This window comes from Barbus barbus (genome assembly GCF_936440315.1).
Source record: "Barbus barbus genome assembly, chromosome: 50".
Lineage (NCBI taxonomy): Eukaryota > Metazoa > Chordata > Actinopteri > Cypriniformes > Cyprinidae > Barbus > Barbus barbus.
In genome coordinates, this window is record NC_136728.1 from 12,746,977 (window position 1) to 12,763,080 (window position 16,104).

General features: G+C 34.1%; 1 protein-coding gene across 3 annotated transcripts; it reads right to left on the reverse strand.

Annotated features, from left to right (window-relative positions):
* Nucleotides 1-2,597: 2,597 nt before the first annotated feature.
* On the reverse strand, nt 2,598-13,138 carry ferry3 (FERRY endosomal RAB5 effector complex subunit 3). 3 transcript variants are annotated; one of them, XM_079414323.1, is made up of 14 exons: nt 13,119-13,138; nt 12,556-12,739; nt 12,294-12,439; nt 10,770-10,951; nt 9,234-9,333; nt 9,025-9,146; nt 8,542-8,648; nt 7,093-7,290; nt 6,858-6,986; nt 5,763-5,834; nt 5,476-5,678; nt 3,743-3,800; nt 3,491-3,558; nt 2,598-2,928 (listed from the first exon to the last, which is right to left on the reverse strand). In XM_079414323.1, exons 2-14 carry the CDS (start codon nt 12,731-12,733, stop codon nt 2,836-2,838), a joined length of 1,656 nt encoding a protein of 551 aa, XP_079270449.1. In that variant the 5' UTR covers nt 12,734-12,739; nt 13,119-13,138; the 3' UTR covers nt 2,598-2,835. The 3 variants fall into 3 exon arrangements, with proteins under 3 accessions (XP_079270449.1, XP_079270451.1, XP_079270450.1); XM_079414325.1 differs by having other exon boundaries at nt 13,097-13,125; XM_079414324.1 differs by having other exon boundaries at nt 13,021-13,125.
* Between the last annotated feature and the right edge of the window lie 2,966 nt (nt 13,139-16,104).

Consider the following 16,104-nt stretch of genomic DNA (forward strand, 5'->3'; position numbering starts at 1 on the left):
CCTAAGCAAACCATCTTGCCAGCCTGAGAGACCATCTTCAACCAGATTAGGCTGGCTATATCTATCTATCTATCTATCTATCTATCTATCTATCTATCTATCTATCTATCTATCTATCTATCTATCTATCTATCTATCTATCTGTCCGTCTTGAGTGCTGGGTAGTGGCCTAATGACATTACGTAATCAGATTTAAATTAAAATTAAGGAATTTGTAATTAGATTATATTACATTTTTAAATACTTGTAAGCAGACTATACAGTTACTGAATTGATTACATGATTACATATTATTCACACAATAGCAATCAATTATTCATAATTTACTGGTTTTCCCTAATTCTTATTTTTCATCTTTTACATTTAAAACAAATGTTTATTTATTTGCATTTTTTTTATTTTATAATTAGCTTTTCATTAAACTCATGAAAAACCTGCAGTTCCTTCACAAACCCCAGTTTATTATCTTATTGAAATCAATGTCAGAAGTCAATGTCAAAATCTATCTGTGCCCTAGCAACCAGCTACAATACAAGAAAGCTATAGATGAGAATATTTTTGTTGTGCTGTCTTCATGTTGGTCTCTGAGAGGAGGAGCCGTTACCGCAGACATGCATACTTAACAGAACAGTCCGTGCTACTATCAGATCCCATGAGGAATGTCTGGGCCTGGCTTATACTGCTGTTCAAATTACATATCACAGAAAACTATGTTATTAAATTGAGTGTCAGCTTCTTTTGACAACTTAATCACCAGGAGAATACACTTTCCAATTATTGTTTCTACCCTTTTGTGTATAGACGACACATGTAGACAGTGTGCAGATGATAAGCTCTAATTAAAACGAACACATCCTACACTCATCACACAAACAGGAGAAGGCAGTCCATCGCGGAGGGCATTCAATGTTTCGGCCTGGCTGAATAAACAGTGCTCTGTCAGGCACAGTTGTTGGATGGTAAGGGCTCAGATGGCTAAAGAGCAGGGCTGTGAAGTTTTAAACAGCAAGTGAAGAGGGGGAGGTGGTTGTGCTAGATGGGTCCGCTGCCGAGCCTGCACCAATGTCCCCTACCCCAGGCAGGGGTAACCAGAGACCAGATTCCACCACTAACTGATACCAAGAATGAGAGACATTTGGTGACACATTTCTTTAACACAAGCTCTCTGAGTTGAGCGCCAATGACAGCGAGACTGCAGGGCTATTAGGGACTGATTGAGTTCACTTTGCTAAGGACAGCACAGTCTAGAACTTTTGCTACCCTTTTGTGACCTGTGTGATCAGGTACGATCCACTCAAAAATACATACATAAAATCAAATGGATACATTTGTACTGACAGTTATTTAAAAAAAAAAACATATTAGCCAAATATATATATATATACAATGGTCTCCCCCAAAAAAGTGGAAAAGCTGAAATTATAGAAGAGGTAATAATTATAAGATTCAAAAATGATTATAAAATCCTAAAACTATATTCTAAATAAATAATAATTTTTTATATATATATATATATATATTAGTGCTGTCAAACGATTAATCGCATCCAAAATAAAACTTTTTGTTTACATGAGTGTTTAATGTGTTTATTTATTATGTATATATAAACACGAACACATGCAAGTATATATTTAAGAAATATATGTTATGTTTATATATTAAATATATTTATATATAATATAAAATAAAATTATATAAATTTATAAAAATATTAATGTAAATCATTTCAAAACATATACTGGTATGTGTGTGGTTTATTTATACACACATATATATATACAGTACATTATTTATATATATATATATATATATATATATATATACATACACAGCAGGCAGCAGGCCTGCATTGAACTAAACTCATTTTATCAATTCATTATCAAATAGTAAAATTCTGAGTTAATCTGATAAAGTACTGTAAAGTGAAGTACTGCATTTACAAAACTTTGACATTTCACAGTGAACATGTAATTAGCATGTCAGTAGCATCAGACAAAAGGTAATATAGATGCAAATTCTTTAAGCCTCAGATTAACCCTACTTTGCTACTTCTTATGCTAATATCCTCATTAGGAGGAATCCACCAAAATACTTAACAGACAGTATTTAACATGCAGATTTTCTTTGTGAAGACTTTAAAAATAAATAATACAAAACTGGACATAATTTTTCCTCTAGCCTGATTAATAAGCCCATTTAAAAATATATATAAATTAGTTAAACAGGTTAGATTTACAATAAAAGAAACAGATGATACTGTTTTCAAATGCCCCACTTTCCAAAGATTACACCGTTCAAATATAACTGCACACATGCCAGGGTTTACAACTGGCACCTAATATACAAACACATGGTAAATCACTTAGAATGCTTGGAAGGTTGGTTTCATTTGACATTTGGAATCAGCAGCTTTGGTTACCTTACACTACATGTGAAAGCTACCTAATACAGCGCCATCTGGTGTTTGTGGAGAGGAACGATGACACGAGGGGCCAAAGGTGGTTGACTGCAATGCAGCACAAACACGCAGCTTGTTTTGGCATTACCGGTTTCCCATGCAGCGTTAGGTAAACAGCACTCACAGTATGACAAGAGCTACAACTTTGAACACTTCCCTCTCATATTTAATGCATTTTTTGATGTGGAATGTACAAATCTGTGAATTCATGACTGAAATAATCAGGACAAGTGCTAAGCCTCCTGTGACAGGATCGCATGACAGTGCATATCAAAACAGCTTACAGTTTGTACTTCTCTGAAAATTAAGAACTTTAAGTGACAAGATGTCCTCCATATTGCCAGCTACAAGGGCTGATGTGTCTGTGTGTGGCTTGTTTAGCGTTTTGACGTTAGCGTGAGCGTCGAGGAGACTCTGAAGATCTGAGGCAGCATGTTGCTCAGCTGGTAGAACATCTCCTCTGAGATACTCTGATGATAAAAGGAAATCAGAAATACAGATTGATGCCACATTCTTAAACCGCTAAACAATTTCACTTTGTTAGTAAATAAAACTAATTAAGCTCAAAACCCTATCACTCAAAAGTATGTTATTTTGCAATTAAATTGATCAAAACTGAAAAAAATAAAGGCTGTTCTGTGTAACTGAAGACTGGAGTAATGATGCTGAAAATTCAGCTTTGCATCACAGGAATCACTTTACATTTTAAAACATAGAAAACAGTCATTTTAAATTGCAATGGTATTTCCACAATATTACTGTTTAACTATATTTTTACTAACCAAAACAGTAGTATATACATACACAGTGTAAGTATACAGTGTGTGCGAGATCTAGACCGAGTTTAGGGGAGTTATTTTAGTCCCCTGAGCCTATAAAGCATGTGTCAAACCATGGATACTATTGTTTGAAAGACTGTATTATAATTTAATTTATCCCACTGCCAGTAAAGTGCATTTCCTGAATAGTCACTTACTAGATAAAAAAAAAAAAAAAAGGCATTGTTATACTGTCCGTGAGGCCAAAATGTACCTGTGGAACAAGGAACTGGACAGTCCGTGAGATTCCTCCATCCCAGGAGGCCATTTCCATCATAAAACCTGGAAAAGCCAAAGAGATTTAAATTTATGTATTCTAAGCATTATTACATTATTTGAGATGATGGAGAAAATGTCTTATTTAAAATGGTAGGCACATAGATGTGAACAACACTGGACAAAACTGATTAACTACACATACTGACCTTAAAAAGTAATAAAAAACATTAAAATTACACTTGCACACCTTTCACACACTTGAAGACCAGCTCAGCTCGCTTCAGACACCAGGGAATGGTCATCTCCTGTACAGACGAGGAAAAGAGAGAAAAGAAGTCAGTGACTGAGATAATATTTAACCATGTGGGTAACCAGGTTTCAAACATACCAAACCACTCCTTGTAGAGCAACATTTGCACAAAGTGAAAAACTACAACTTCTCATGCAGGACTATTCAGATCTCCAATAAATTTCACTTTGTTCTTAATACGACATGATACTTACATTAAAAATTGCTAATAATAAAGCCATATATTTAATATTTCCTACCTAATTAAACACCACAGATAAATATAATTTTGCGATGGCTCACTTATGTGTAACAAAAATGTATAAGTGCAGTAGCCACACCAATCTTGCCGTTTTCTACAGACTTCCACAGAAACAATTATTTTACAGACACGTCCTAAAAAGAATCCTGTCCGAATCGAGCTTAAGACCTCGGCTTTAAATCCATCCTTGGCCTTTGGCTGGGAGAACACACAGTTCCTGTTCAGATGAAAAACATTTCCTGAACACTGAACATTCCTCAACATCGGCCTGTGGTCAGAGAGGCTGTGATTGAGGCTTTCATTTACCCACAACTGGTCAGTCCAGACGGCCTGATCCAAAATACACCATTTCTAAAGTAGACGACAAAGTTTTGAGGTTAAGCATCCAAGTTAAAAAAAGACAAATTCAGCTGGTTTGATTCTAAAGATAAAGAGTTGAATTTAATCAGGACACAAAATATTGGTTATAGTCCATTATTTAATTTATATGTCAAATGCTGGTTATATACTTTCAGACATTAGATATTTAATTGCATATGCTCTTTTCCTATTTTTATAAAAAATTACCTTTGCTGTCATGTTATGCTCACTTAAAATTATTCTTTAAAATCACTAATAATTTAATAACATGAATATCAATTTTTTCAATTATTTTTTTTTTTTGTACTAAATTATAATGTTGTAAAGTTTACTCTTACATTTAAAAAGATTCTTTCTTTCGTTCTTTGCTTATATTCATTCATTTTAATAAGCACTAAATAGTACTGAATTGTTTCTAAGAGAAAGCATGTCCTTTTCATTTGCCAGACATCAATGCAAGCCAGATCACATGCTCTGGCTTGTTAATAATTTACTGTAATTAAGTGTGCACAATGATTTGCAAGGATTATAGAAATGCATACTGAATAATAGAAACACAGACCACAAGTGAATAAAAATGCCTTTTGCTTCTTGAGGGCAAATACATCAGATGAGATGTAGCATGACGCAGGTGGTTAAGCTGGAACTGGAATGTTTCGTTTGCCTGTGCTAGAACTAGATGCCAATGTAAAGGCCAACTCCTCAACAATTCCCACAAAAACATTTAAATTATGGTAGTTGGCAGACGAATGCTCTGGAACACCCTTAGAACGTAGATTGTTATAGATTCCAGTAATAGAAAGTTGAGGCTCGGTTGGGTTTTTGAACACCCTACGATATTGGCAATGTCCTCAACTACCATTTTTACAGATCAACTATGCGTGCAACAACTCAAAAGCTCAGAATGTGGACACTTTCAGGGATTTAAACCTTAAAACAATCCCATGATTTCCTTCACAGACACTAAAAATATTTAAAATGTTAACATAAGCCACTGTTTGTAAATTTATACATAATAGTTCAGCAATAAAAATGTTTCTGTAGTGAAGGACCATGCATCTACTCTTACCTCCGACATATCATGCACCAGCAGCAGTGGGATGGTGATGGTGGTGATGTCATGGGTGCAGCAGACCTTCAGGATGTTCCTCAGGCCCATGATGGCTGGGTCCCGGGCTGTGATGTTTCCCGAACGCACATTATCATCCACACAGAGGTGAAACACAATGTGAACCTCAGACAGGTTTGAATGGCGTGTGATGTAGAATTCACCTGAAGAGAAAGAGAACACAGTATCCTCCAGTGTTACAACTAATTAAACAGAGCGCTAAATGCATGAGACAATGTTTAACTTACCTGGGAGGATATTGGAGGAATTTCTGTCCATGACCTTATTTTTGTCTTCACTTCCACCATTTCTTGGCATCTCTATAAAACAAATTCAAGAAGTGTATTAATGTAATGCATTCAAATATGTAATACTTCACTTTTAGGTTTGTATTTATGATTATTTTCCACAACGACTGACATTAGATTTATTACTTTCTGGACACTTTTTTTTTTTTTCTGATTTTAATTTTTTTATTCAAACTGGCATGTCAGTGCAACAAATACATAAAAAATACATTAAAATGGATATAAAAAGCTTAATTTACAATTTAAACAATATATAATTTAAGGAGGAAAATGTGCTTAACTGTCATATTCAAAAAAGCTAATTTTCTACAAAAGAATTTGAATAATGAATAAAAATAAAATATGAATTTAATTAATGATTTAAAAAATTTAAATCTTAAAAAACTTAAATTTTTTTAAGAAAAGCAGACTGCTGTTAACTAGGGTGGGAGGATGTACTTAAAAATAAAAAATATATATATATCATATTGATATATATCAATTAATAAAATACAAATCTTAACAGTTTTTTTTTTCCCCCAATTTTTTTTTTCATATTATTTACTTTTATTTTGGTGTCAAATGTGACATGGACATAAATATCTCCAGATGTCTTTCAAAAACATTTAAAAAAAAATCACTAAGGCTGCATTTATTTGATCAAAAATACAGTAAAAAAAAAAAATGTGACAATTACCACACAATAAAATCTGAATCTCAGAGGTTCATTTCACTGCAAATCACTTTAAATAACAAACAAAAAAAGACATTATTATGTTAATGTGTTCTCTCTTTCAATCAAAGTTATGTAACAGTGCTCATTAGATGTATAACAGTTATTACAAACAGTTAGCAAAATGCAAAACTGTACCAGAGCATTTCACTTTCTGCCAAAACATTTGTGCATGTTGAAAAAATGTGTATTGCATTTCATTGTAGCTAGTCCCTGTCGAATGAAACTGAACACTTCCTCGCAGAAGTCAGATATGTGTTGGTGCAATGCAGAGGTGCTGGTTTTGGCCAGACATAAACACACACAGTTGTTGTGTCACTCACCGGGCTGCTCTCTCTGCTTGCTGCTGCGCTGAGCTCGAGCATATAGCACCACCTGCTGCATGATGTCCAGCTGCTCATCCACTCTGGGGAAGTGGAAGTCTGTGCACTCCTGAGACACTGTTGCAAAGTCTGATAGCGTAGGAACAATGGGAAATGTTATTGTTGTTTATATTATCTTTTAGATTTTGACTTCTGTTGATCGTTGCAACGAAACTCAACGAATTAGATATGATACCTCTCTTGATGCCGCTGTACGAGTTGACTCTGTTGTCGACCAACAGCACCAGGCCGCAAAGCGATGTGGAGTACAGCGAGAGAGCGGTCTGCAGTCGCCGTAACTTCACCCCGCTGCTGCTGTGACGACGGTGCTTACAAAAGTCCAGAACATCAGATCGCACCAGACGTAGATTGTGCATGGTCTTCAGCTGAGCCCCTTAAAGACAAGTATATCAAACAGCTTTATCTATTTTTATTCATTATATTTTGTTTATTTAAAAATTATAAATGGTTTGATGTAATGAAATATTCAATATACACTACCTTTCAAAGGTTTGGTCTCTATAAAAATGTTTAAAATGTTTTGATAGAGACCTCGTAATTGATTAAAAATGTAGTAAAATAGCAAAATTGTAAAATGTTATTATAGTTTAAATTAACTGTTTCCTATTTAAATATTTTTTTTTAAATGTAATTTATTCCTGTGATGACAAAGCTGAATTTTCAGCATCATCTCTTTAGTCTTCAGTGTATTCTAATATGCTGCTCTGGTGATCTAGAAATATTTCTTACTATAACAATAATGAAAAAATCTGCTTAATATTTTTGTGGAGACCACAAAACATTTTTTTCTTTGACGAGCAGAAAGCTGAAACTTACAGCATATTTGAAATTAAAATGTCTTTAAATGACAATTTTGATCAATTTAATGTATCCTTGCTGAATACAAGTATTTATTTCTAAGAAAAAAAATGCACTGACCCCAGTCATTATTGGATATTTTATTTGTGAATTTTCTTTATTTTTACATTTAGATTACCTTTGTCATCATCTAACATGTACTTACTAAACCTCTAGGTCAATCTGTATTTAATAATATAATGATAATAAAATAATGTCTTTAATAAATTTAATAATATTTTAAATGCAGTCTTTAGCTAATCTCAAAATTATTGTCCATTTCTTACAGTATATACTGTCCATTATAATGTTGTAATGCATAAATCCACATATTGAAAATGATTGAATTAAGTTTTTAGTGTCTTTTTAAAAAATGTATTAGCTAAAATAACATGGATATTTCCATTTGAATTACAAACTTATATTACACAGAATTTAAAATCAGTGCATCCTTAACATATTTATGTAGGGTGGACCCAAAAATATTGGGACCCTTAAGCCACTCATGACATTGTACTAGATAATAAACTATCAAACATTAGCATAAAAAAATGTCCAAGCAAAAATTTCACAAAATGAGGCTTAAAATTGAGATAAACTGTTTTTTTGGTTGCCAAACATTAGTGGAACACGTCTACTACATACACAAAACTTAGTTTATAATGAGCTTGAGAGACAGATTGAAAACACATTGGAAGTGGGCGCAAATTACCATGGCAGTTTGTTGTTTGCGGGGATTTTTATGTGCAGTTTTGTAGCGGCCAATGTTTCCAAGGAAACGCCATACCTAAGTGGATGGTGAAGCTCTCCTCCAGCTGTCGCTGCTCCTCGAAGAGCCGGGCCCCCGCTTCCCCTGCCTCCCCCAGCTGACCGGGCTGTACCTTGATCTCCTCACTGAAACACAAATAACAGGCTCAACTTCTGAAGCTCTTCGGCGTCCATCAATCCCAATGATAAATACAGTTGTTACATTGGCTCAAGTGTAACACTATTCACTCATGTGCTAGACGGTGTAAATGTGTCAAAACGAGGATGTCGTAAAATGTAATCAGAACTGAAACGGCATCTAAAGAGGTGGCAAGAACATTCATATCTGAATGAAACTGAATGAAATTGCTAAGATGGGATTTCTTGAGTCGTAACCAGAGGAATATCTATGTCAGCGTCTTTGAGGATGTTACATTCTACTCCTCTGTGTCTATTCCCACGACTATTCACTTCCCAGCATAATCATTTATCAACTCATTCCAAAACTTTCTCTTTCATTCACTTTATTATACTGTTGTTGGGGTTCTGTAGGTCCCGGTGGAGCTTCATCACCCATTCCTGATACTCTTGTTTCTGGATACCAGTGACTTGCTTCAGTTCACTAGCCCACTTGTTCTCCAGCACCTTCCCATTACAAAAAAGATCAGTCAGAAGTCATTAATATGTTTTACATTATTGTTAGTTTCTATCTGTCTGTCGGATTGGTCTTACCTGCTGTGCATCAAAGTGTTGGGCAGCCACGGTATTCACATCCTGGTCACACAAGGTCTTTCCCAGCTCCTGCATGACTTTGTCCATCTCAACAGCCTGTCTGTAAGGACAAATTCAAGTACTTTATATGTGACCCTGTATCACAAAACTAGTCTTAAGTTGCTGGGGTATATTTGTAGCAATAGCCAAAAAGACATTGTACGAGTCAAAATGATTGATTTTTCTTTTATGCCAAAAATCATTAGGACATTAAGTAAAGATCAAGTTCCAAGAAGATATTTTGTAAATTTCCTACCGTAAATATATCAAAACTTAATTTTTGATTAGTAATATGCATTGCTAAGAACTTCATTTGGACAACTTTAAATGCAATTTTCTCAATATTTAGATTTTTTTGCACCCTCAAATTCCAGATTTTCAAATAGTTGTAGTCCAAATATTGTCCTATCCTAATAAACCATACAACAATGGAAAGCTTATTTATTCAGCTTTCAGAAGATGTATAAATCTCAATTTCGCAAAATTGACCCTTATGACTGGTTTTGTGGTCCAGGGTCACACATTATAGTAGGAGTCAAAAGTTGTTTCTCATGAAGAAGCTTAAATGCATGATGAATCTCATTTATTTAACTTTTCTATTATAATATAATTCCTAAACATTCACATACTAATAAAACCCATGACTAATAAAATCTATATTAATAGTATATAATAACTCAATAATGAATAAAACGTAAAATAAAAATAAAAATTCCATAATTCAATAATAATTCTATAATTAATAAAACATTTTTAAATGAAACAAATACCTTTATTTAGCAAAGATGCATCCAATTGTTCAAAAGTGACAGTAAAGACATTTATAATGCTACAGGATGTTAAGGATTTCTATTTCAAATAATGTCCTTTTTAACAAAAGATAAATAGAAATTATCTAGTTTAATTTAATCTATCTGTACAATGTATCATCATGGTTTCCATAACAATACTGAGCTGCACAACAGTTTTAAACATTGATAATACAATTATTTTTTTATTTTTTTGAGCAGCAAAGTAGCATATTAGAATGGTTTCTGAAGGATCATGTGACACTGAAGACTGGAGTAATGATGCTGAAAATTAATTTATTGAAGTAGAAAACAGTTAATTTAAATTGTACTAGTATTTCACAATATTAATGTTTTTACTGTATTTTTGATCAGATAAATGCAGCCATGATAACCTTCTTTCAAAACATTAAAAAATCTAACTGACCCTGACTTTGGAACTGTAGTGTATGTATTAAAAATATAATAATTACGTAGTATTAATTTGTAACATGTGGAAAATGTCGTATTTTCTGTCCAAAGAATTAATAATTGTATCATTTGCAATGAAAAAAACGTGCACACATAAAAGTACTCCAACAGCAACAATTTGCAATTAAGCAAAACATTATTTCTGACCTTTATATTTATACTCATTATCTAAATTACATTCCCTGGTATTTTTCCACATAAAACAGAATTCCATCTCATAACGCCCTTCTAGACAAACCTCTCTTGAAGTTTCTTGAGCTCCATGTCTCTCTCGCTGATGAGCTCAGAAACACTGACAAAGTAACTGTGCTCCAGGTTAAGAAGAGTCTCTGAGGCCGGGGAGTGGATCAGTTCATGATAAACACTCGCAAAATCCTGGTCCCAGCTGGGTTCTTCAGGACGGGCGTGTTCCAGTGTAGTCTACACACAGAAATGATCCAAAACACAGACATTTAGCAGAGATCCACAAGAGTTGAGTACCAACTAGTCGAATACATGAACTAAATGATTTACTTCAGTGTTTATTAATAAAAAAAATTCTAAATAAAAGCATAAGTTGTACATCTATTTTAATACTTCACGATTAACTTTTGCCCTCATACTCTGAACATATACAGTAACCTGGAAGCTTAATTACTGCTCTAAATAAAAACATAAGAATCTTTTTACGCAGGTGGTCGTTAAAAGGCCATTTGATGGGCTTAAAATAGATTGGAGAGCATCCATGTGTATGGCTGCTGTAAAATGTTAATGGTTATCCTGTGTGCATATCTTGAGCCAACAGCGCTTTAGGAAAGGGAGGGGGCGGATTCGGCTTTCTTTTTATAAGTTCGCTGGAGCAAGTGGAAGCAGAATTTAAACTGCAATACTTTGAAGTGCTAATGCAGATGGTCAGGTTGACCTTCTTAAATGTGGAAATAGGACAGATATTCAGTTTCAAAGCAATTTCTTGTGTGGGCAGAGTCAGAGTGATTTATTGGTTTAAAAGACAATTCATATTCAGTAATATTATCAATTTAATGGCACTGAGAACAAGCTTGAGCTAAATAATGACACAATTGCCTTCTGTAGAGCTGCTTATAGCTGAATTAAATACATTTTTTTTAACTCATGATTGCTGAACACGGACAGTTACTAAACTGAATTGAAACAACATTGAACTAAACTGGGCTGAATAATAATGACACTATTATCTTCTGTAGAGCTGCTTTGCAGCTTAAATTGTATTATTTCATACAGTAAGTGGTGATTTTTACAACATTAACATTGTTATTTTCCTTTATTAATGTGAAGCTGCTTTGAAACAATTTTTGTTTTATATAAAATTATAAATAAATGTGACTATTAATTGATAGATGTTTTAAAAAGAAATTCATTTAGAATTAAAAACAGAAAGGTGCAATTTCTTTCAATTGTAATTTTTTTATATGTTAACATGCAAAGAAAACTATATACAAGTATGACATCTGTTTTCTCCAAAAAGTCTGAACACAGCAGCATATAATATAAAGCAGTTAAGCGGAAAAAAATAATTATCATATATTATATTGTACTGTATTATATTATGTTGTTTTATTATATATTTTTATAATTATTACACGTAATTACATATTTTAAAATATAAATGTTTAATATAAAAAGATTTTAATTTAAAGATAAAAGGATGAACCTTAAAAATTGCTAATGTATGTAAAAATGGTGATGGTGTAGGAGGAATGCAATGATACACAATTATTTTAATCATTTAAACTGAGACTCTTACCTCAGAATAGGCCTTGGCCCATGAATTTGTAAGTTTGTTTATGTCGACCTCTCCGTTAGTGAGTCTCTGCAGGGCTACTTCTGCCTCCCGGTCATAATCCACTAACGTTTCCCTCTCTATGAAACTAACCAGGCTGTTTTTCAAGTCTAAAATCAATGCAAAAAAATTAAGAGGATGCACGGTAATTTTTATATGACTTGGAAATAATGCATTATCAATCTGAGGGTTGAATCAGATCATATACATGCTCAAATACAATTACCATTTTCTACAAAACAGGGGATTTTATGAAGCAGCATAATCCGCCCATGAAGATCATTGACATTTTCTCTGAGAGGGAACTGAAGTGGTACTTTGAGGACACAGTGATGTTTTCCTGCCTTAAACTCAAACATAAACTCCTTTTCGATGGTATTGGTTTTCCCTTTGTTTTTCCTCATCTTCACCTGCATTTAGAAAACAGATGATAACAATAATGGTTTTATAGTATAGACGACAGATACAGACATAAATATGCATAATAATTATGAATGCTTCCCAGGTGTTATGATGTTATGTAGCCAGAAATTCTCGTTACACAAACACAGACGTAAGTTTCCGTTCATAAATATACGCACACCATTTCAATTATGTGACTAACAAATGCTATTCAACAACAGCTCGCATCACATGAATTAACTGAATGCTAAGCAACGAGCTCGTGCTAGACGACGAAACCACAACATACTGAAATATATTCGAAAATGAAGTGTTATGCGGTTATTATTCCTGCATTTTCCAGTAAACTGTCCAATATTGTTTACTTGCAAGACACTTCCTGCTTACCTCCGGCAGCTGATCAGCTAGTTTGTGATTAGTAACAGCAGATTCCACACGAAAACAGAATCGTGGTTTGTTGGAGCCTGCCTGTAATTTCATTTTTAAAATATTTTCTCAATAATTACTACGCAATACTTCAGACTAACATACAGGCCAAAATGAATCCCCTCCTTCTCATTCCTGTAAATTTACAAGCAAACACTGATTAAAATGCACATTAATCACATTAAATATTATTCTTGCATACTAAAATGTTAATTTTCCCCTAAATACAAGCAAGCACAATATTGCGTGTAAAAATTTAATCAGTTCATCAGATAAAATACTATTAATATAATAATTATTATTATATATTTAATGTATAATTAATCCCTCAATTAATCACTGGTCATGTTTTTAAAGATCATGCTCACATGCATTTATAACTAAAACTTTATTTCCCCACAAATGACCTATTAATATGTTCCATTAATTGTCCACTATCAATCCCCTTCGTGCTGCTGCAGTAGTCTAATATTAATAGTTTAGTATTTTGTGTCACTGTATCATTGAGGAGGGGATACTGTTGTCACTGAAAAGAAGCATGAGGTGTGAATACAGGATTTGTTCTCTGTTGCATAGACAAGACCTGTATTAAAGATGCATGCTGTATCAGTTACAGGTAGAGTCTATTGAAGCCTAAATCACACAACGGCACTGTCTCTTTTCAAATCCTCACCAGGAAAATATGAGAGCATCATCACATCATTATGTGACCTGAGCTTCAAAAAAGCAACAGAAAGCAGCTATGTAAGATGTAATTTGATTGTTATTTCTATTATATTCAATATTTTAAAATCAGTGCACACAGAATTATGTCATTTTGTCTAAAAAACATAATCACTGCCAACATATCTCAAGTGATGCATTGTGTAATGTGATGAAAATTTCATTTAAAATATTTTTGGAATAAAATTTACTTAATCATAAGTGTCATAAATAAAAATATATATTTTTTTACAGCTTTTGCATAATTTGACAAAATTACAGCATGATTGGAAATGATGTGCATGCAATATAATATGAATATAAATGTTTTTTTTCCTACGCATTATGTCTTATAATTCTCAAACTTTTCACGGACACTGTTGCAAACACATTAACTTTTTAGAAAACTTGTTTGTTTGTTCTAATGGAAGGGACAGTCATAAAAATAGATATAGCCTAAGTATTGAAATGGTTTATTTCACTCTTTGTTTAGATCATAAGCAGGCAATGAGTCATATTTATTATTTTAATGGATATTTATATGGTAAAACAATAGAACTCATACTGTATATCATACATCATAATGTAGCCTTATAGGCCTATGTGTTGTGTAATGGGTAGTATTCATTGTATTAATTACATTATCCAGCAGACATTAACATTTAAGACAAAGTTAATAAGTGGGATCACGAGAGTTTTCTCACTGAGGAAACATCACAGCATCACTCTTGATTATTTCTTCCTGTTTTTCTCAGGGCGTTACATTTGGAGGCACCGCTGGGATCCAAAAGTTTCTCAGATTTTAACATCTGAATCTCCTGCTGCCAAGACAGCCTGTGTTTGGATTCTTCTTTAATGCACATTTGTATTATTAAAAGTGCTCGCTTAAGGGCTTTTTTCGAAACCCTCACCCACTCTGGATGGGATTCTTTGACCCACTTGAAGAAGTGGGAGAGGTCAGTCAGTTATGAAGCATTGTTGTAGCACGATAATTTTGAGATTCTTTGAGCTGCTTGACGTATCCAAAGAAAATTTCTTCTGTGAGAACATTGTTCCATGCTCTTATGGGATTTCCTTCAAATGCATCCCTAAAAAACTTCTTAATGGTCTGCACTCGCTGTCTTGCAGGCTGCCTTCTTTTTGAAGTGGGATCTGGACCACTTATGAAGTTTTCATATGAATTAAGCAATTTGTCAAATGCGTTCTGTGATCTGGACTGCTGTGTTCTTTCATATTTTTTCCTAAGAATTTGGGGGGTTTTGAGGACCTTTATTTTTCTTCTCAGAAAAAAAATCTGTGCTCTAAGATCCCTGTTATCTTTCTCTGTCTTTTTCAGTCTAGTCAGTACATGTTGGGGTACTGACTTGACCCCCCCCCCCCCCTCCCTTGTGTCCTCCTCTCCTCCCATCTCTCTCTCCACAGCCATCTCTTCCTGCCATGAGAGGAGATGTTGGGACACCACTAGGGGATTTGGGTTTGACTTTTTTAGCTTCTCCAGATTCTTTTTCATTTTTTTTCTTTTTACAAAAAGCATTTCATCATGCAAATCAGCTTCAGAGAGATGATGAATAGGCATTTGGCGATTTTCTAATCTTTTACAGTTTTTTACAATCACAAATTGGACATTCAAGGTCCTCATTGTTTTTGAATCGACCACAGCTAAAGCTCAGCAGTAACTTCAGCTTGTCTTTATTTAAAACTCCATGAGTTTTCTTGAGGTGCTGGCTCAAATTTCTGTAACAATTCCCACATATATGGCAACTTGATGACATCCTCGTTGAGTCGATTCCCACACTTTTCCTCAGCTACCAGTTTGCACGAAGCCGTGAAATATCACCGCATCCCTCAGCTATCTTTGACGATGAATGCCACACTCGTTAACCCTGGAACAGTTGATTGACTGCCTAGTCCAGCCTCCTGTTCTCGGCTTCCCTGAGTTTTCACAACCATTTATACTTCATGCCGATGCTTCTAATCAGGGACTAGGTGCTGTATTGTACCAAAGACAGGATGGAAAACTCTGTGTGATTGCCTATGGCTCCCGTACTTTAACTGCAGCAGAGAAAAACTATAATTTACATTCAGGCAAATTGGAGTTCCTAGCCCTCAAATGGGCAATTACAGAAAAATTCAGGGATTATTTGTATTATGCCCCATTCTTCATGGTATACAGTGACAATAATCCACTTACCTATATCCTCTCCGCTGCCAAATTGAACGCAACAGGGTGCCGGTGGGTAGCGGA